The 23,330-nt window shown below is 37.7% G+C and overlaps 1 protein-coding gene across 1 annotated transcript in view; it reads left to right on the top strand.

Moving 5' to 3' along the window:
- Nucleotides 1-21,808, top strand: part of ZNF41 (zinc finger protein 41) — a 196,643-nt gene extending 174,835 nt beyond the window's left edge. The window contains 4 exon segments of the mRNA XM_055121075.1: nucleotides 16,258-16,384; nucleotides 16,650-16,757; nucleotides 19,574-21,002; nucleotides 21,004-21,808. Coding sequence (XP_054977050.1) covers nucleotides 16,258-16,384; nucleotides 16,650-16,757; nucleotides 19,574-21,002; nucleotides 21,004-21,610 — 2,271 coding nt within the window. The 3' untranslated portion in view covers nucleotides 21,611-21,808.
- Nucleotides 21,809-23,330: the final 1,522 nt, after the last annotated feature.

The following is a 23,330-nucleotide window of genomic DNA, read 5'->3' as shown; positions in this document are numbered from 1 at the left end:
AAACTGGATGGTAGGCAAGGGGTACAGGACAGGTGGATGCACTATGGGACAATTACTAAATGGGAAACTTGGATCAGAGACCAAAGAGCAGTAGAAAGACCAAGATGCAGTTAGTTGTTGACGTTGGCAAAATCGTAGTAATGGGGAGCAAGATAGAGTCAGAGGATCTGAGAATAATCAGAGGAATCATGAAAAAGAACAAGGAGGAGAGGGACCACATCATAGCCATAAGGAGCAGAAACCATCCAGGGTGATGAGGACCAGTGATCAGCTAAAATGGACAAAAGCAAAAAGGTTCAGCATTCTGGGTAAGACACTGTAGGACAAAGAACTTCTTGAGATAGAATCTTTGGGAAGGAGAAAGGCAGGGATACCAAGGTTTAACCAATAGGAGGAAGTGAGAACAATGAACCTTGGAGTGAGTAGCAGGTAGAGGGAACAGGGCCAGTTGCTGAGGAGGGTTGGGAAAGGATAAAACTATGGGATTGTTGGAGGGACAGGCTCCTGGGACAGTCAGATGACCTAGAAGATTGTCCAAAGCTGAGGAGAAACAAAGGCTAGCAGAGACTATATAGAGCAAGGAATAGCCACGGAAATCAGGGAACAGAAAATTCACTTACAGTGACCCATGTCTGTGATAATTCATTACTGTGCTCTTGCCTTACTGGTGTTTTTCTGATTCGATCATTTCTTCTACACTGCTGAGTATTGGTTGTCCACTAGAGTCCCCAGAGACTAGCCAGAGGACCAAGGCGTAGCAAAGCACTTATCTGTGATATATAGAATAAGGTCAGGGAATAGCAAAAAGCAATAGGGCCTATTAGCCAATGAGCAGTAACCACTTAGGTAGGGAGCAACAAAGTTGTGTGAGCACTGAATATCCACTAGAGTTCCCAGAGGCAAGCCAGAGGACCAAGGCACAGCAAAGTACTTATCTCTGGACAAGGGAATAAAAAGTATCAAAAGGAGGACTCCTAGATTACCCTTGATCTTAGATTACAGAAACAAGAAAGACAGTGAAGGAAAGAAGGGAGAAGTAAGAAGAGGTGAACAGAAGGTAATAGGAGCAGGGGGCAGGGGTTTCAGGCACATTGGTAGGGTAGAGTTGAGTTATATGTATGTATCTTAATCACAGAGCCAACAAGAGTGTAAGCATGAGATTCAGAATACAATAGCCAAAGTTAAAAATGTACCTCTGAAGGGGGTAAGCTAGGGAGTGACACTGATAGTGTGAGTGATGTTAAAGCATTGTATACCTGAAACTCTATTATAAACAACTTTGTAAATCATGGCATCTTAATAATAAATTAAGAACTTTAAAAATGGATAGCAGCTTCATTGTTTAGGAAACAACTAGAGGAATTAGGAACCACCCAGAAACCAGAGTAAGTTTCTGCAGCTAGTTAGCAGATTTCAAGAAGTGAGTACCTGGGCTCAGAGGTAGTTTCAGTAATCAAGAAGAGGCTGGAAACTAACCATAGTTCCCTAGGATAAGGGTGACTTAGAGTTTCCTGTACATGAGATTACCAGTGCCAAAGTAGGGACTGATAATTGGGAAGTTTGGTGACATTGTCTAGGCAACATCCAGAAGAACCAGTCAATAAGGCAGAAGTAATGTGAGTTATGGAGAAGGTGAAAGCACAGAATCTAACTGTGGGCCAGAGCACCCTTACGTAATATATTTCAATCAATGATCAAAATGCTAGGCGAGGAGCCAACTAGAACAGTGTGCCACAAAGTGTCATCCCTGGGCCAGTCAAAGATATGGGAGGTGAGAATGGATTAGACATACATCCCCAAACTGCCCAAGGAACAGGGAAGAATTATAACCAAAGACAATAAGAGAACTCAAATGACAAACCACATGTCAAGTAGAAGGAAGGATAAAGTCTCACCAGAGCCAGTCATCTGGATTCTGCCCTATCAAGTTAATGGTGCCACGGACTAAGGGACAGCTAGAGGGAACTGTCAAAGGGAATATAGCCCAGAGTCACCAGGAATCAAGGGAATAAGAAACAATCAACTTGAAAAAGCGGTCATCAGAGAAAGCAATAAACAGGAAATGTATAAAAGAACAAGAAATATTTTCAAGGTAATAGTAGGTAGAGGGCCCAGAGAGACCAGACATAAGGACAGATAGGGATCATGTAGAGGAGCAAGGAGGACAGCAGAGGGAGCCAGCTTAATTATAATACACACAATACCACATATAATATATTCAATATTATATAATTACTGTAATATAATAATTATATAATATATAATTCTATTTGTTCGAGCGGGCACCAATAACGTCTCTCATTAAGAGACTTATTGTTACTGTTTTTGGCATATCCAATACACACGGGTAGCTTGCCAGGCTGTGCCGTGTGGGCTCCATACTCTCAGAAGCTTGCCAGGCTCTCCGAGAGGGGCAGAGTATCTTTTAAGAATATTTTCTTATTTTGAGGGGAGGGGACACCTGGCATTGTTTGGAGGGTACTCCCAGCTCTGTGTTCTGAGATAACACTTTAAAGTACCCAGGAATCCATGCAATTCAGGAGATGAAATCATGGTAGTCTGCCTGCAAAGCAGGTGCACCCCTGTACTATCTTTCCAGTCCAAAAAATTTTTTTACATAAACAGTACTACGATGAAAATCCAGAAATTTCACATTAATACATTACTATGTAATGTGCATGCTAAAATTTAATTGCCAAGTATACAATACATATAGAGTTTCCCAGTTGTCACAGTAGCATCCTTTACAACATTTATCCCCTGGTTCAGAATGCAATTATGATTATTGTGTTTATCTGCCAATGTCCTTTAGTCTTTTTGGTAGGGTAGTATCACATACGGCGGTGCTCAGGGCACGCTCCTGGCTCTCTGCTTATGGATCACTCCTGGTGGGGCTTGGGGGACCACATGGGATGATGGGGATTTGAACATGGGTCACTGCATACAAGGCAATTCCATACCTGCACTATCTCTCTGCACTATCTCTCTACCCCAAAGGAAATGCAGGTCCTATAATCTTTAATCTGCAACAGGTCTTCATATTTTCCTTGATGTTTATGACCCTGACATTTTGAGATAATATCTCTTAATTGGGATTTGTTTCTTGTTTCCTTATAATTAAACTCAGCTTGTTTATTTTGATCAGGAATATTACAGAAATGATGCTGTGTCCTTCTCAATGCCTTGTGTCAGTACACACACTATATCAATTTTTCCATTCAGGTACCACAATATTACCATCTTTCCCTTTATAATCAATAAGTATTTTGGAGGGAGAAACTTTGAGCCTGCATAAATATCCTGGGTAAATATCCTATTTCTTGTTCACTGACTTTAGCATCTGACAGTGACTCATGTCTGTGATAATTCATTACTGTGCTATTGCCTGATTGGTGTTTTTCTGATTCTGTCATCTCTTCTATGTTGCTTAGTTGACATTTTATTGTAGAGAAAAATATTCTTTGCTCTACTGCTAAAAGATAGCATGTCAGGCTCAGTGAGTCCAAGAGGAGCTAGACTTCCTTGGAGATGTGACTGACTCTAGGGTTAGATCTGAGAAACTGTAACATGATCCTGGGAGAACTCATTTTGCTATGAAGTAATGAGGTCAAAAGGCAGTGACATGTCAAAAGGGCACAGAAACCAACTTGAAAGAACTCCCTCTGGCCAAATCCAGGATAATTTACGTAGAAAATAATGATTGTAGATTATAATGCAGTAAACAAACTAAGAAGTCACCAGTTCATATGATAGTATGGTAGGTAGATAAAAGTAGGTAGGTTAGGTAGGTAGAAGTAGTAGGTGAATAGGTACGTAGACAAGCAGACAGAAAATCGCCCTTTTTTTTAACAACATCCTTATTTTCTCTGGTGGGTTGATTCACTTTCTTCTTGTGTTTTTTGTTTAGGTCACACTCAGGGGGCTTCAGGGCTCACTCTGGCTCTGCAATCTGCTCCCAGCAGGGTGTGGGGGACGCTGGGGATTGAACGTAGATTGGCCATGTGCAAGGCAAAGACCCTGTACTATCTCTCCAGCTCCCTTCCTCACTTTTGAAGAATAATAGGTATTTTGTTAAATCTTATTTTGAAATAGTTATAGACTTTCAGCAAGTTGCAAAGATGGTACTGAGAGGACTTAAATAACTCTTTACCCAATTTCCACCACTGGTTAAATCCTATGTCTCTAGACAATAACACAATGATACTGCTTTTGTATATGTGTCAGGGCTGTAGTTCTCTGCCATTTTACATATGTGTAGATTCCTGTACAATAGTCCTGGTTCAGAAGTTTACCATCATTGCCTAGGTCTACTGGTATTTTGCCAGACTTAAGTGTAGAAAACTTTCCTCTCTTTAAGTCCCTATATCCTCAGTAAAGTAATTACTTTATATTTATGGAGATCTACATTAGGTAGGGTAATTTTGTTTTGACCTTAAAATATAATTTAACTCAAGAGGAAGGAAAGTCTATTGTACTGATCCTTATTTTTACTGGCCAAAAAAATTCTTGGTTTTCATTTATCTTATTTTTCGTTTTAAAAAATATTAATGCATCATGATTTGCAAAGTTATTCATACTTGACTTTTTTGGTTCTCCATCAGTATCCCCAGGTTCTCTTCCATCCCGCAGCCTGCCTCCTTGACAGGAATATTTTAAAGTTTCTTTGTTGTAGTTTAGTTTATTAAAGTACTGTTGTTGGCTCTGTGGTTTGGATATACAGATATATCACCCTTCTGCACCACTGATGTAACTAAGGCCCTTGACACTTGCCTCCTGTTACTCCCTGTGATTTATTTCCTCTTTTTAAATAATAGCTTTATTGAGGTATAATTTCCATATTACACAACTTACCCGTAGTGTTCTATTCAGCTTTTTTTTATATTTATAGGTATCTGCAACCATTGTCACAATAAATTTTAGAAAATTGTTTGCAGCTCAAAGGAGACTCCATACCCATCACCCCAACTATCTTTCCTTCCCCAATTCAAAACAAACAAATGCGTTTTCTTTATATTTCATTTGAATGGAATCGTGTAAGATATAGTCTTTGGATCTGACTTCTTTCAGATGGCGTAATTGTTTCAAGGTTCATCCTTGTTATAGCATGGCTCAGTACATAATTACTTTCTAGGGCAGAGTAGTAGTCCATTGCACAGATATAAGACATTTTATTTATCCATTTGTGGGCTTGTGTAAACTTAGGTTCTTTCCACCTTTAAACTATTATGAATATTGCTGTTATAAACATTGATATAAAGGTTTGTATTTGAACACAGCTTTTCATTTATTTTGGGTATATACCTGGGAGTGTAATATCAGGCTCAAATGATGACTGTTATTCCTGTGAGGAACTGCTAGGCTGTTTTCTAAAGCAGCACCATCATTTTATATTCCCACCTGCAGGATTTTATATTCCCAGCCACTTGCAATTTCTCCATATCTTCACTAACACTAGTCTTTTTTTGTGGGGGTCGGACATACCCATCTGTTCTCAGGGATTACTCCTGACTCTGCTCAGGAATCACTGCTGGATGAACTCAGAGGACCATCTGTGGTGCCATAGATCAACCCAGGTTGGCCATGTGCGAGGTAAACGCCCTACCCACTGTACTATCATTCTGCCCCACTAAGACTAGTTTTTCTCTCGCAATTTTTTACTCTAGCTATCTTTTTCTCTTCTCCTCATTCTTCTATTTGGTTTTGGGGCCATACCCAGACAGTGTCAGGGCTTATTCCTGACTTCTTGATTAGAGATCACTCACAGCAGAGCTTAGGGGACCATATATGGTGCTAGGGATTTAACCTGGGTCAGCTGTCTGCAGGGTAAGCACCTCACCCCTATACTATTTCTCTAACCCCACACTTTTATTCTTGGGAAAGATTTTAGTGGTAACTGTCTTAACTTCTTGATTCTATTCAACATTTTTACTTCCTTCCGACTCATTTACAGGAGGTTGTAGACTCTAGAAATTTATCTATTTCTTCCAATGTAGTGGTGTAAAGTTGTTCATAGTAAGATTTCTGATCTATTGTATTTCTCACAAACATCACCCCAGATACATAGTGAACTCACTCTTCTCAGCTTCTTGCTGAAATGAGAAACGGAAAAAATCGTGTGTGCTCTTCATGCTGCCTTACTTAAATAATAAAACTACCAGAGGTTGCATAGTAAATTCATTCCTCTCTACAGTGACTATGGACTGGAGTGATAGCACAGCGGGTATGGTGTTTGCTTTGCACACAGCCAACCCGGTTCGATTCCTCCATCCCTCTGGAGAGCCCAGCAAGCTACCGAGAGTATCCCACCCACAGGGCAGAGCCTGGCAAGCTCCCCGTGGCGTATTTGATATGCCAAAAACAGTAACAACAAGTCTCACATTACTGGTGCCTGCTTGAGCAAATGATGAACAACGGGATGACAGTGCTACAGTGTATTTCTGAGTTATTGTTATTTCTTCCTGTTCATTTCTGCTATTTACACCAGAGTTTTCTTTTTCTTTTTTCTTTATGAGTCTAGCAATAATTGCCTATGTTGTTGAGTGTTTAAAAAAACAACTCTTGGTTTCATTGATCATTTGCATTGTTTTTTATTTACATGTTATTGCTTTCCAATCTAATTTTAATTATTTATATCCCTTGCATTTACTTTGGGTTACTTTTGTTTTTCTTCTTGTTTCTTGAGTTGTAAAGTTAGGTTGTTTATTTTCACCTGTTTTTGTTTGCCAATGAATGCCTGTAATGTTATGAACTTCCATCCTAGTACAGTTTTTCTGTGTCCCATAAGTTTTGAAATTTTGTGTCATTCTCATTTGTATCAAGGAATCTTTGTGCCTTTTAATTTTGTCTTTGATTCAGGGGCTGTTCTTTAGTGTGCTGATCAGCTTCAGTTGGTAGGGCATTTACCTTGTACGTGACCAACATGGGTTCAATATATGGCACCCCATCTTTGCCCTTGAGCTGCTTCAGGAGCGATCATTGAGCACAGAACCAAGAATAAGCCCTAAGTACTGCCAGGTATACCCACCCCCCCAAAATACTCTAAGTATTTTTGGGTGTAACCACCCCCCAAAATACTCTAAGTGTTTGAATTTTTCCAAGTGCTCTTCCAATTTCAGAGTGTTATGATTTGATAGTGTGCATGATATGAATTCTATTTTCATGATTTTATGGAGACTTCTTTGTGTCCTAGAATGTAGTAAATTATTTTGTTTGTTTTGGGGCCACATCCAGTGGTTCTCGGGGCTTACTTCTGGCTCTGCATTCAAGGATTACACCTGGCAGTTCGAGGGACCAAATTGGCAGGTATGAGGAGCAAATCCCAGGTTGGTCACCTTCAAAGCAAGTGTTCTACCCCCTGTATTATTGCTTGGGCCCATGTGGTACATTCTTAGTAATCAATGAGCACTAGAGAGTAATATTAACTCAATATTTGGGGATGAAAAAACCTATAGATTATCTAATAATATCTATTTCATCTTTTGAGATTGCTCTTTAATGATTCTCAGGTTGAGCTATCTAATGGTGAGAGTATGTTATTAAGACCTTATACTACTATTGTGTTGCTGTTAATATTTTTCCTTCAGGTCTGCTTGTATTTTTACCTGTTTTGATGATATCTCATTTGGTGTATAAATCAATGTTTAAGTCTTCTTGGTATATAGATACTTTGATCATTATGTAATGCCCATCTCTGTCTTACATTACTCTTTTATATTAAAGTCTATTTGTGTGATTTAAGTATGGCCTGTACCTGCTCCTCCCACCTTTTTTTGTTTTGGGGCTATACCCACTGACGCTCTGGCCCTGGCTCTGGGGTTATTCCTGGTTCTGCACTCCAGAATCATTCCTGGAGGTGCTGGGAGACCGTATGCGATATTCCAGAATCAAACCTGGGTTGGCTTCTTGCAAGGTAAATGCCTTAGTCTATCACATAGCTGTCTGATGTTTTATTTCTTCTTTCTTTTTTTTGGGGGGGGGGTGAGAGCACACCCAGCAGTGTTCAGGGCTTGCTTCTGGTTCTGCACACAGGGATCAAGGCTCAGGGTACCATGTGGTATGCCGACATCAAACCTGGGTCAGATGTGTGCAAAACAAATGTCCTAACCCCTATACTATCGCTCTGACCCTCTCCTTTCTTTTGTTTCTTTCAGACAACCATCATGTCTTGTAGTTCTCTGAATCATTTCTCAGCTTCTATCATCTTGTCTTTAGTTCTTTCACTGTGTTCTTCAGGTCAGCAATTTCTGTTGGCAATATCCCATATTTTATTTTGCCTTGTAGCTCTCTATTGTTTTCTTTAATTCAGTAAGTAGTCTGATCACTGTGACTTTGAAATATTCATTGGGAGATCTTAGCTTGGGTTATTTCCAGGGTTTTTCTTATTCATTAGTGCAAGTGAGTTCCTCCACTTTTTCATAAGTTCTGGACCTACAGCTGCTTCCTTAGATGGGAGGAGGTCATGGGTGAGGAGGAGGGCAGGCACCAGGGTCCCAGGAAGTTCAGCTCAGGTCCTTACCTGGGAAGGAGCAGCATGTTTGTGGGGATAGGTAGCATGTCAGTGATAGCAACTCTAAATATCTGAGTGAACAGCAGGAAAGTCCAGGCACAGGTACTCAACTTGGAATAGATTTGTTTGATTTATTGTTTTGGAGTTTTATCTGCTTCTTAAATATCTATAGTGATCTTTTTTTGCCTCTTGAGAATTTTTCAATATTATTTTTGAGTACTTTTTCAAACAAAACACTTTCGCCTTAACTTCCTATGACATGAATAACAGATCTTATATCGTCATTTTACAGGTCCTGATGTTCTGCTCACTTTTTTTCAATCAATGTTTTTTTGTGGGCTGGGTGCTTCATGGCGTCAGGGATCTATGGAGTGTTGGAGATCAAATCCAGGGCTTCAGCATGTGCTCCAACCCTTTGAGTTATCTCTCAGACCTTCTAATTTTATTTCTGTTCTATTCTATTTTCACGTTCTCTGATTCTTTCTCTGTCCTCTCTATTCTGCTATTAACTCATCATCCATTGAGGGTTTTCTTTTTGCTCCCAAACAAACAACAGAATATTTTTTGTTATTATATTTTCAGTTACAGTATCTCTGGTTATTTATATATTTATTACTTGCTGAGAATATCTGCTTTTGCATTTCTTTTATATATTTTGAAACATTTCATGATGATTACTTTAACATCCTTGTCAGATAATTCTAACATCTGTATCATCTCAGTATTATGAATGTACTCATTGTCTTTTTTTATTTCACTTGAGATTTTCCTTCTTTGTATGATGCCTGATTTTTGATTCTGTTCCAAACATCCTGGGGAGTATGAAACTCTGGTAATTTAAAATTTGAGTTTAACTCTTATATGATGATGCAATTCTGCTAGAAAAAGTGACTCTCCTTCTACTGTCAGGTGAAGGTGGACATTCAAGTTCTCCCACATGGCCTCCTTTGACCCTTTAGAGGGGAACGAGCACATTGTGGCTGCTCTTTGGGGTTGGAATTTCAGACTCCACCGGACTGCCACACCACACTGGTAGGGAGGGAGAAGGGCAACTTGTTCCTGGGTGGGAGTGGAAGTTGAAAATGGCCTTATAGCCTAAATCGCCTCTGTGAAGGAGAGGTATCTTCACTTTAGATAGGGGAAAAAATCTTGGGTCCCCTTTCAACCTCTGTTGCTGGGAATGGGAGTGGAGGGACTGCAGTTATTTTCTGTAATATTTGGCTAGAGTGTTCAGTTATTTTCTAAACTCTTTCCTCTTGCCACTTGGCCTCTTTTCTGTACTTTGGCAAGAGATAGCAGGCTTTCTTGGGGCTATTTTTATCTGTGCCAGTTGGCATTCTGGGTTGCCAGCTTCTCCAGCAGTTAGTGCAGGATATCTAGGGCAAAAGGAAATCTGAGCTATGACACTGCTATGTCATTCTTCAGATTCTGAAGCCTCTAGTCAAAATGCTATCTTCTTTCTCACAGACAGAATCTTTTTACTTTTGTTTTACATGCATCCAATGTCCAGGGTTTTAATCTATACCTAGCAGGAAAAGTTATGGAGAACTGTGTCTACTCTGTTTTGGTACCACTGGCATATTTTTTAGATTTATGCCATTTAAACAAATATCAAATCACTATAAGATATACAGTTACAAAGTTGTTCATGATTGTGTTTCAGTCATACAACATTCCAGCACCCATCCCTTCAGCAGTGCACAATTTTCACCACCTATTGGTATTTTTTAATTTAATTTTTCATAGGTAATGTGTTCACTAGGGTTTTCTCCCAGACTTCCCTAGCAAAGAAACTCAGTCTACTTTCTGTATTAGTGGGGTATATATTTAGAAATAAGATCAAATTAACTATATTTATTCAGATGATAAATATATATAAATAATATAATGAATATATAAACTGTGCTTATTTATAACAAAGTAGCTATATATCTAGCAGATCGAAGTAATTAAGAAAATAGGCTTAATAGCTTTCAACAAAGATAGTAGGAACTGTTCCTCTTATGTTGAACACTGACTTTTTTTCCGAATCACTATTTATTTTATTTTTTTTGTTTTTTTGTGTGTGTGTATCTGTGTTTTTTTTATTACTGAATTACCATGAGGTACAATTACAGACTTACAAACCTCCATGCTTACATTTCAGTCATGTAATAGTCAAGTATTCATCCCTCCACCAGTGCCCATTTTCCACCACCAACGGTCTCAGCATCCATCCCACCATCCCCACCTCGTTCCCCCTTCCCCCACCCCGCCTCTGTGGCAGGGCATTCCCTTTTGCTTCTCTCTCTCCTTTTGGGTGTTGTGGTTTGCAATAGAGGTATTAAGTTGCCATCATCATGTTCGGTCTATAGTCTGCTTTCAGGGTGCATCTATCATCCCGAGCGGATCCTCTAGCACCATTTACTTGGTGATCCCTTCTCTAACTGAACTGCCTTTCCCCCCAGTATGTGAGACCAGCTTCTAAGCTTTTGAGTAATCCTCCCAGCACTTATCTTTAATAATCTTGGGTATTAGTCTCCCATTCTGTTACTTTATATTACACAAATGAGTGCAATTTTTCTGTGTCGGGCCTCTCTTTCTGACTCATTTCGCTTAACATGATACTTTCCATGTTGATCCATCTATATGCAAGTTTCATGACTTCATCTTTTCCAATAGCTGCATAGTATTCCATTGTTTAGATGTACCAGAGTTTCTTTAGCCAGTCATCTTGAACACTGACTTTTAAATGTTAATTTTAAACTTTTTAATTATAGTTTAGGAAACATGGTTTCAACAATATTAATGTTTTTGGTTCTAGTGTACATAGCCATTGTATCATCATGAAAGTACCCACTGTCTTCTAACAATTATTATAGTTTAATTTATATGTTTATGCGAGTATTGGCATTTATGGTTTTGCTGTATAGAGTTACCTCACCTTATTACCCTAGTAATAATCTAATACACAATACCATCTGCCCATGCTCTTATATAACCTTCAGTTCACCTCATCATTCATTCCTACTCTCCCCTAATCTGGTATTATCAGTTTTGTAATAAGGTGCCCATAGTTTGTTATCAGTTGACATTGCCTATACCACTGATTTGTTTCTCTTTATACCACAGATGAGTAAGATCAGCTGGTACTTGGTACTTGTCCTTCTCCCTCTATCTTATTTCAATCAACATAATACCCTCCAGTTCCATTCATGTTGCCACAAACTGCACAATTTTATTTTTTTCTTGTGGTTTCATATAATTCTATTGAATATATAGTATTATATGTGATATATATTAATATTTATATATACTATATAGTTTCTATTGTATATATGTAGTATATGTATGACAACACTTTTATGCATTCATGTAATTGGACATTCAAGTAGATTCCATATCCTGGCTATCATACTAAGCATTGAAATGAACATGTGTGTGCATCTATCTTTTTGAATTAATGTTTTTGTATTTGGGGTTTAGATGCCAAAAGTGGAAATCAATGAGTCATATAGGAGCTATGCTTTTACATTTTAAAATAAATATCCATATTTATTGTTTTCCATATAAGCTGAAACAGAGAATATTCCCACCAACATGAATGAAAATACCTTTAACACCATATCCTTGCCAACACTAGTTATTTCCAGTCTTTTTGATATATGCCATTCTCAGTGGTGTGAGATGATGCTTTATTATTGTTTTGATTTGCATTTCCCTGAACAGTTTTTTATATATTTGTGTATTGTGTATTAGCTATCCATATGTCCTCTTCGTGGAAGTGTCTGTTCATATCCTCTCCCTATTTTTGATGGGGTTATTGGTTTCTTTGTGAGTGTTTTAAACATTTTGTATGTTAGCCCTTTATCTTATGTATTACGTGCAAATAACTTCTGCCATTTGATATAGTATATTTTAATTTTTATCCAAATTTATTTTGCCATAAAAGCCTTTTCAATTTTATGTAGCCCCTCTCCCCTTATTTATTTTTGTTATATTTGCAATGGAATAAAAATATCAAAAATCTTTGAGTTCCAAATCCTGGAGAGTTCTGCCTGTATTTTCCTTGATATACTGTATAGATTTTGCTCTAATTTAGAGGTCTTTAATCCACTCTTTGAAAAATTCTTTTGATTTATTTTTTAACTTAACCACCATGAGATACACAATTACAAAGTTGTTCATGATTGGGTTTCAGTCAGACAATGTTTCAACACCCATCCCTTCACCAGTGTACATTTCTCACCACCAATGTTCTTTAATCAACTTTGAATTAAATTTTGTATATGTTGTGAGATAAAGATAAATTTCCATTGTTTTGCATGTTTTTCCAGTTTTCAAAAACCATTTGTTAAAGAGCCTTTCCTTGCTCCACTTCATGAACCCAGCTCCTTAGTTATTTTTAACTTTGAATCATGAAATATTTGGGAGGGCAGTTGTTGGCCACAGATGTCTGTGCTCAGGACTTACTCCCGACTCTGTTCAGAGTTCTTTCATGGTGGTGCTCTGGCAACCATATGCAGTGTTAGGATTCCAGCTAGGGTTAGCTGCATGTCAAGCATCTTAACCCCTGTATTATCACTCCAGCCTATGAAATATTATTTTGGAGAGCCTCCCAAGCAGTGTCTAGGGGCCTAAGGAACACTCCCAGTGATGTCATCATGGTGCAGATTTGACAGATCCATCAGTGCTAATCAATCATGCAGTGCCATTTGGGCCCAGTAGTGCACTGCTAGACATAGCCCTGGTGGCCCCCAGCACCAGGTATAGAACTCAGGGACTCATGAATGCCAGGCATACTCTCCAACCCCTTGAGCTTGAGCTTTTTTATTGACCCCTACTTGTATTCTTAATACTTCTTCCTTGAATATTCTTGGATATTTGAACAGATTGAACATTTTTAAGCATCGTCTGTCACACATGCACATATTCCAGATGGGCATAATATCAACCTTTTATCTCATGTGTTGAATGCAAATATTTTCTTCAATCAGTTGAGTATCTCAGTGTTTGCCTGTGTGTTTTTTGCATCCAGAAGTATTTTAATTTGATAAAATCACATTTAGTTTTTTATTCTGTTGAATTTTCCACTGGAATCATGTCACTGAAAACACATATGAAGTTCAAATATTGGAGTATTTTGCATCCTGCCAATATTTCCCTTGATGTATTTTTTGGATTCTTTTTGTACCTCAAGGTCCTTGAGCAACTTTGGATTGACCTTTTATAAGATATGAGATATGGATCTAGTTTTATTTTTTTATACGTGATTGTCCAGTTTTCCCATCACCATTTGTTGAGGAGACTATCTTTACTCCATTTCATGTAATAAAATTAGTGGACCATAGATATGGGAATTTGTGTTTTGTTTATTTTGGCTTTGTTTTGTTTTGGGGCCACAGTCAGTGGTGCTAAGGGATGACACATAGCTCTGCACTCAGGGATCACTCCTGGCAGGCTCAGAGGACCATATGGATTGCCTGGGATTGAACCCAGGTCAGCCACAGCAATGCAAGTGCCCTACCCACTTTACAATGACCCTATACCCCTACCCCCTCCATCTCCAGGCTTTGTCTTTGGATACTTGATTCTAAATCATTGGTCAGAGGTGCTATTCTTATTTCAATACCATGTTGTTGTTGTTTTTAAATCTCTATAGCTTTACAGTATAGATTCAAGTTCAGTAATGAGATACTTCCCAGTTTCTTACTTTCCACATGGCTTTTGCTATTCAGGGTGTTTTGTAATTTCATAAAACTTTATTATTGACTGTTCTGTCCTTAAAGAATGTCTGAATTTGGATGTGGATTGCATTGAATCTATACAATAATTTAGGTAGAATTATTATTTTGACAATATATTTTTTGGAAATCCATGGGCATGGAATATTTTTTCCATTCGCTAAGGTCTTCAATTTCTTTCTTAAATGATTTATAGCTTTTGTAATATAGGTCCCTCACTTTTTGTTGTTGTTGTTAAGTTGGTGCCTAGACAACTGATGTTTTTAAACACTATATTGCATGTGATAGATTCTTTGGTTGCCTTCTCTTCTAGTTATTTGTGATTAAATTTTAAAAAATAGATACAATACTGGGCAGAATAATTTATTCATTCTGCATAACTGTGGACAGGAGCGATAGCACTCAGCAGGTAGGGCATTTGCCTAGCACGTGGCTGACCCAGGTTCGATTCCTCCATCCCTCTTGGAGAGCAGCCCAGCAAGCTACCGAGAGTATCCTGCCCATACGGCAGAGACTGGCAAGCTACCCATGGCATATTTGATATGCCCAAAAAAAAGTAACAAGTCTCACAATGGAGACGTTTCTAGTGCACACTCAAGCAAATTGATGAACAATGGAACGGCAGTGCTACAGTGCTACAGTGCATAACTGTACTTTGATATCTATTGAAAATAGTTTTCTATTTTTCTTTTTTTTTGCCTTGCACTGAGGACCACCAGTTTAGGCACTGTTTTTAGAATGAGACTAATTTAGAAATCTAAAATGACTGAAATATTACAATATTTATCTTCCTATGACTACTTCAGAGTCTATTTTCTTATAACAAATGGCATCATTTCCTCCATTTTATTTTTTTAATTTTTTTAAATAAAAATTTTATTTTATTAAATCACCGTGTGAAAGATTACAATGCTTTCAGGCTTAGGTCTCAGTTATACAATGCTTAAACAACCATCCCTTCACCAGTGCCCATATACCACCACCAAAAAAAAAAAAACCCACACAATACACCTCCCATCCCGCCCCCCACCACCTACCTTGTAACTGATAAGTTTCATTTTACATTCTGTTTTCTTTGGTTACATTCAATATTTCAACACAAACCTCACTATTGTTGTTAGGAGTACCCCACTAGATTCAGACCTACTGTGAAGACAAATAAGGTTGCGGCCGCGCGGTTTTGAATTTCTGTACTTTGACACAAAGTCCAGGGAGATTTCTTCCAGATACTGGATCATTGCAGGCTTGAAAACCCAATCTGTGGTCGTCTTAATATGGCGGACACCGCACCCTTCATCCCCAGAGAGAAAGAGGCTAGAGAGAGAAATACCTTTCCCCTCCTGGGCGGGCACGGGGCCGAGGCTTAGTTCTCAGGCTGGAGACATTCTGCGAGGAGTTGCCCATGCCGAAAGAGGTTTTCTTGGTCTGGATTCACACTTGTGCAGCTGCGGAGAGATTTCCTCCATTTTAAAGCTAATTGTGCTGTAATGTATGTGTATATCATGTTTTCTTTACACTCACAATAGACATGTAGGTTGTTACCATAACTTAGTTACCGTGAGCAAACTGTAATAAGCATGGGTATATAAATATTGTTGAAAAAAAGAAGTGTGTCATATTTGTATGTATTGACTTTGTAGCTGACTACTTTACTATATTGGCTGTATTTTCTTATTGTTTCTAGACTTTTTAGTAGATTCTTTTGGATCTTCTATGTGTTTTATCATGTCATCTGCTAATAATTTATTGGTAAATGTATTTGGTTCTTTATTAAGTAAAGCATTTAGAGAGGGCTCATTTTGTTCCTCGCTTCTGTAAAAAATGATAGATGAATAAATGTAGTATACATTAAATGTCAAGATATTAGTCTCTTTTCTCCCCACAAAATAAAATACAAAAAATAGGTAATAATTGAAAGATGCTGCATAATATATTATGGTAAAAAGCATTGAAAATAACATCTTGTTTGTCTTTGCTCAATCCCCAGTGCTGATCAGGCCATCTTGAATAGGATTTTTGTTGTTACAGGTGTCACTGTCATTCGAGGATGTGACTGTGCACTTTAGCAAGGATGAGTGGAAGCTACTGGACTCTACTCAGAGGTGCCTGTATCGGGATGTGACACTGGAGAACTATAGCCACCTGCTCTCCATGGGTAAGCACAGTTGCCCTGTTCATCTGCCAGGAGTCTCAATGAAGCTATTTCCATTCTCAGCTGTTGAGTACTCTGGGACATCAGATGTATGTGATGATCTTGTCCTTAATTTGCTTGATATTCTTCAGTTCTATTCCACATCTGATTACAGTTACATCCTCAGTAAAATGTGATTCCTCTTCTGAGGAGCAAATGAGAAATGTCACTTAAGTATCCCTGAAACTCAATTAGCTGGAACTAATCCGGCATCTTGTCATGTTAACAGGGTACCAAGTTCCCAAACCAGAGATCATCTTCATGTTGGAGCAGAGAGATGGGCTATGGATGTTGGAGGGGGAAACCCCATGTCAGAATTCTTCAGGTAAATGGGTATGTCACAGACATCTGGGGAGTGTGGAAGTAAATCTCAATTTTTCTAGGAGAAGCCAATGTCCTTGAAAGGGAGGGTGGGAAAGGGGGGTATACCAGGGATATTGGTGGTGGGGAGTATGCACATTTTTATTTACTGAAGTACTGTGATTTACAATATTATTAATGATGATTTCCCATGTACAAAACTCTAACATTAGTTTACTTACCTCCCTCCCCCAAGGATCTCAGAACCCTCCCTTTCAACCTTCTCCAGACTCAGTTATGTGGATCAATTCTCCCATTGTGTTGCCTAGGGCCCTTAGTTACAATCTTCCTGCATATTTTTAAGTCCCACATGAGAGAGATCATTCTGTATGTATTCATGTCTTTCTTACTTACTTCACTTAGCATGATATCCTTTGTTCAGTTTTCCATAAGAAAAAAATTTGAACAATCTCTTGTTCACTTTTCTTTTAGAAAGTGTTTTCGGTGCTTGAGCAATTAGCATGTTGGGTATGGCGTTTGCTTTGCACATGGCTGACCCTGGTTCGATTCCCAGCATCCCATATGGTCCCCCGAGCAGCTCCAGGTGTAAATCCTGAGTGCAGAGCCAGGAGTAAACCCTGAGCATCGTCGAGTGTGATCCAAAAGCAAAAAAAAAGTGTTTTCAATTTTCCTTTTTTGTGGTTCTGAGATGCCCTGAATCCTGCCAAGCAAGGCTGGTTGCAGAGAATGAGGCAAACAAACACATGAAGAGACTAACAAACACACATGGATTGTCCAAGCTTTAGGGCCACCTGAGCAGCCATCAGTGACCTCACAGACAGGCCATTTATTCAATATGATCTCGATATGGTTCTCCCACCTAGGCTCCCAGTACATGAGCAATTGTTTCAGTTGACAGAAGCATTAAGGACATTTAGTACATCAATATTCAATAGATACTTAAAGAGCAGAGGCTAGGGTATTTTACATAGGCAAATAACAGGCATCTAAAGGACTCTAAATTGTTTATACTATTCTGGGTGCATATTTGCTTGCTTGTTATCTATTCTGTTCTTTTCTGGGTGCATATTTGCAAACTCTTTGCATTCTAAATTCTAAACCATTTGACTCAGGGTAATATCCCAACATTGGGATTTTTACTTAGGGTAATTATTTCCAACAATTGGATTAAGCCCAGGGTTTTACACATGCAAAGTAAATGCTCAACTACTGAGCTATACCCTCAGCCCCTAAAACTTTGTTTAATTATTATTGAGTTTTGAAAGTTCTTTATGTAGTGTATGCACACTATCCAATATATGTTTTGCAAAATTTCTCTATTTTTCTTATAAATACTTTTTAAGAGAAGTTTTTTATTTTGGCAAGTCTGATTTTTCTGTTTCATTATTTCATGGATTTTGCTTTTGATGTTATATCAAGAAATCCTTAACTAATGTGAGGTCACAAAAATAGGTTTTACATTTAGTTTTGTGATTCATTTTGTGAGGTTTTGTATTTTTTTAATCTAGGATACAGATAGAATTTTATTTTGTTGAATTATTACTATACAATAATTCTAGATTCATTTGTTCAAAAAAAACTATCATTTCTCAAATGCCTGGCACCTTTGCTGAAAATCAGCTGGTATGTGAATAGTTCTCTTTCTGTATTCTTTATTCTAATCCAGTTTTTGTTCTATTCCAGATCTATCTATCTATATTTAGACTGTCATTCCAATAGTCTCAGTGTAGTGATATATAATATATTTGAAGTAATAAACTTCAATGTTGTTCTCCTTAAAATCGTTCTGATTAAAGAAATACAGCCTGAAACTAAAAGACACCCAACTGAATGGTAGAAAATATTTACACTGAACACATGTTGCATGTTGGTTAATAGGCAAGATATATAAAGTATTTAATAAAGATACAAAATTCAAAAACTCCATAAAATGGGGAGAGGAAATTAGCAGACACTTCTCTGAAGACAGACAGATGGACAATTGGTGCATGAAAAAGTGCTTATCACTTATTACCAGGGAAATACAAATCAAGACAATAATGAAATATCTCACACTAGTGAGAACAGCACAAAGAAAGCAAATGGAATTAATCAGTGTTAGATGGGATGTGACGATAATAGAACTTTTATGCACTGTTGGTGGGAATGCTGTCTGGTTCAATCCCTATGAAAAATGATATAGATATTTTGTTTGTTTTGAGCCACACCCTGTGATGCTCAGGGATTACTCCTGGTTCTGCACTCAGGACTTGGTGATGCTTGGGGAACCATATGGGGTGCCAAGGATTGAACCCTGGTCAGCTTGCAAAGCAAGCACCCTATGCAGTGGACTATCTATCCACTCCCCCTAAGAGTTTAATGAAGACATACAATCTGAAACATTTTTCCATGCCAGGTTCCCCTTTAACAGACATCAATTTCTTTAGTTACAGCACTCACTATCCAGACCACCTAAGTAGTAGATAATGATCACATAGTTCAAATCCCATTATCTTCCACTCATTCAACTATTTAGACCTTTATTAAGTTACAGAACTTCTCTGAGATCCTGTTTTTCCATATAAAAAACATGATTTAGTCTGGTAACTACAAATTAGGGTTTAGAAGAGGTTAAGTGAGCTTTGAACATTGTCTGGTGCATCATAAATGGTACATAATTGTTTTTCATGTCCTATGTTTTATGGTTTATGTAATTTTGTTATAATACAGTGTTACTTTTCTTGTTATCATTGCCATGGGAACTCTTCCAATTACTCTGTGTTCATCCTGCCTGAACCGTATATACCCTCTATTCTCTAATTGTTCTCTGTGCCATTTCCATTTTCTTTTTAGATGTTGTTGGGAAAACTCAACAACAGAGAATTTCTGGAGAAGTTTCATTTAACTTTGAAAAATTTATTCAGTCCATAAGAGAAGATTCCTTATGTTTCATTTTAGAAGAATCATGGCAACATAGTGATCAACTGAAGATATATCAGAAAAATCAGAATAACTCAAGCCATATGAAAGGATTGATTACAGAGAGGGACTATGACTATAAAAACACTGAAAAAATAATTCATGTGAGTACCGAACTTGTTCCTTCAACTAGAATACTCCATAACTGTGAAACATATGAAAAGAATTTGACACATATGTTAAACTTGCGTAGTCATACTAGAAGCAATGCAACAAAGAACCTTCATAAGAGTTTTGGAAATGGTAACAATTTTGCCTATAGCTCTTCCTCTACTAAGAATGAAAATCCGAATACAGGAGTAAATTTCTGTGAACTTAATAAATGTGAAAAAATTCCTGGCCACAAACAAGTTTTCATTCACCATCCAAAAATTCATACTAGAGAGAAACTCTATGTTTGTACTGAAAAGGATTTCATCCAGAAATCACCTATCTTTGAGCATCAGAGAGAACTTGCTGGAGAAAATTCCCATGAGTGCAACAAAAATGAGGACATCACTGAGAAACCACAAATAGGTGTGTCTCAGAGTATTTATACAGTAAAGAAACCCTATATATGCACTCAATGTGGAAAGGCTTTTACTCTCCAGTCAAACCTCAGTACACATCAGACAGTTCATACCGGGCAGAAACCTTACAAATGCAGTGAGTGTGGGAAAGCCTTTTTCCACAGATCATATCTCTTCAGACATATGAGAATCCATACAGGATAAAAGCCTTATGAATGTACTGAATGTGGTCGAAGCTTCTCCCAGAATGCAGACCTCAATATACACCAGAAAACCCATACTGGAGAGAAACATTATGTATGCAGTGAATGTGGGAAAGCTTTCACAAGAAAATCAGCACTGAGAATGCATCAGAGAATTCACACAGGAGAAAAACCCTATGCGTGCAATGAGTGTGGAAAGGCCTTAATTCAGAAATCACATTTCAATACACATCAGAGAATTCATACGGGAGAAAAACCATAGGAATGCAATGACTATGGGAAATCATTTACTAAGAAATTGCAACTCCATGTGCATCGAAGGATTCACACAGGAGAAAAACTTTATATATGTACAGAGTGTGGAAAGGTCTTCACTCATAGGAAAAATCTCACCACTCATCAGAAAACTCACACTGGAGAGAAGCCCTATATGTGTTCTGAGTGTGGGAAGGCTTTTACTCATCAGTCGAATCTGATTAAACACCAGAAAACTCATAGTGGAGAGAAACCCTATAAGTGCAACTGCTGTGGGAAAGCCTTTATATGGAAGTCACGCCTCAAAATACATCAAAGATCTCATATTGGAGAGAGACTATGAATGCAGTGAATGAAAGAAAGCTTTCATCCAGAAATCAACACTAAGAGTGCATCAGAGAATCCATACAGGAGAGAAACCTTACTTGTGTCCTGACTGTGGTATGGCCTTCATCGAGAAGTCACACTTCATTGCACATCATAGAATTCATACTGGAGAGAAGCCTTATGAATGCAATGACTGTGGGAGATGCTTTACTAAAAAATCCCAACTCTGTGTGCATCAAAAAATTCACACAGGAGAGAAAACTAGTGTATGTGCCGAGTGTGGAAAGGCATTCACTGATAGATCAAATCTCTTAACATACCAGAAAATCCATACTAGAGAAAAACCTTATAAATGCAGTGACTGTGGAAAAGCCTTCACCTGGAAGTCACGTCTTTCTGTCCATCAGAAATCTCATACAGGAGAGAGACAATATGAGTGCAATAATTGTGGGAAAACTTTTATCCAGAAAGCAACACTAAGCATGCATCAGATAATTCATACAGGAAAGAAACCCTATGCTTGTACAGAATGTCAGAAGGCCTTCACTGGCAGATCAAATCTCATTAAACACCAGAAAATTCATAATGGAGAAAAATTCTATGAAGTCACTGTCTGAAAAAGCCAGCAGTAGGAAATCATAACAGAATATGCAACAAATGTCTCATGGTGGGGAAGAGGCATGTCTGAAGCTGCAATTATTGTGTAAGTGTGACAGGTTCTGGCTTAAGTTAAAAGAAGATAAACAAAACCAGTATCTTTCTGTTCATTGGAAATACCTGCAATATATTTGTAATTATAATGTGATCACCTATTTATCTTTTGGAATAATGAACTTTGTCAGTTGAGCCTGATTAGTATAGTATATACTGGCATGTATAGTACCCAATCTGACCTCTCTTTTCAAAGTTTCATGATGAGGAGACACGTTTTCATTTTTCAAACACCTGCAGGGTACTGATATCAGGCCAAAGCTTATTTCAAAATACATCTGAAAACCAGAGTTTTTGTGATCCTTGACATTTAATATGCATGACCTATTGCCATTAGGAAGTGTTATTTCTCTTCCCTTTGAGAGGTTATAATGGAATAGTTGTAAAATCTGAAATAGAATGTTCAAGCTTAAAATATATTTTAATGCATTAGCAAATGAGACATATCTCTAATGTGTGTTACAGGAAAGAATATGTTTATATCACAAACATCTAAAGGTGGTTATTGTTCCCTTATTAATTCCATGCTATGGCAGCAGACGATTCACATCTGGAAAAGGGTATGCATAGCATTTTACTGTATAACTGTAATTGTGATTTCTATAAGCTGCATGCAGGACAAGTAACTTAAAGTCTATACTATTTCTCTGGCTTTATTCATCCTAAAATTTACACATATATATAATTTGTAAAAAGGAATTTTCTGAAGAACAAAATTGGATGATGTTAACCTCCCAATTTCAAAATCATTATAAAACTACATTAGTTAAGTATTAGTACTTGGATAGACACTTCAGTGGTGCAATATCATAGTCTTTTCACCATTGATCCAATGATAATTGTATACACACATATGAAATTATAAATTTAAATTTAACTCCACTTATTGCTAAACATTAAAGCAAATAGGTCATAGATGTAAAAATAAAAGCTAAAACTCTAAACATTTTAACAGAAAACATAGGAGAAAAATCTCAATAACTTGTATTAGTTATTACTTATTATTATATATGATTTATTATGGTTGTGGTGATGATGGTTTAAGTAACATGGTTATAATGGTGTTAATTATTTAGGAGTTTTTTACACTTTTATAGAGGTACAGGATTTACAATACTGCTAACTGTACATCTCATACAGCTATCATTCCAACACCACACCTATAACCAAAGTGCCTGCTTTTCTCCACCAGTGTCCCAGTGTACCTCCCACCCACACCCTTTCTTCCCATTTAAGCTCAGTTCTATAAGCAAAACCACCAGTTTCAATGAGTTTTACCATTTGTTGTTCCCTTCCTATTTTTTATATCCCACATTTGAAAGAGATATTTCTTTTTATTTTTAATTTTATTGAATCACCGTGAGATAGTTACAAGCTTTCATGTTTGGGTTACAATCACACAATGATCAAACACCCATCCCTCCACCAGTGCACATTCCCCACCACCAATATCCCAGGTATACCCCCCCTTTCCCACCCTCCCCCTGCCTCTATGGCAGAAAATATTCCCCATACTCTCTCTCTACTTTGGGGCATTATAGCTTACAACACAAACACTGAGAGGTCATCATGTTTGGTCCATTATCTACTTTCGGCATGCATCTCCCATCCCAACTGGTTCTTCCA

Source organism: Sorex araneus, chromosome X, assembly GCF_027595985.1.
Source record: "Sorex araneus isolate mSorAra2 chromosome X, mSorAra2.pri, whole genome shotgun sequence".
NCBI lineage: Eukaryota > Metazoa > Chordata > Mammalia > Eulipotyphla > Soricidae > Sorex > Sorex araneus.
Note: the sequence above shows the minus strand (reverse complement) of the source record. Positions and strands in the feature narration are given on the sequence as shown.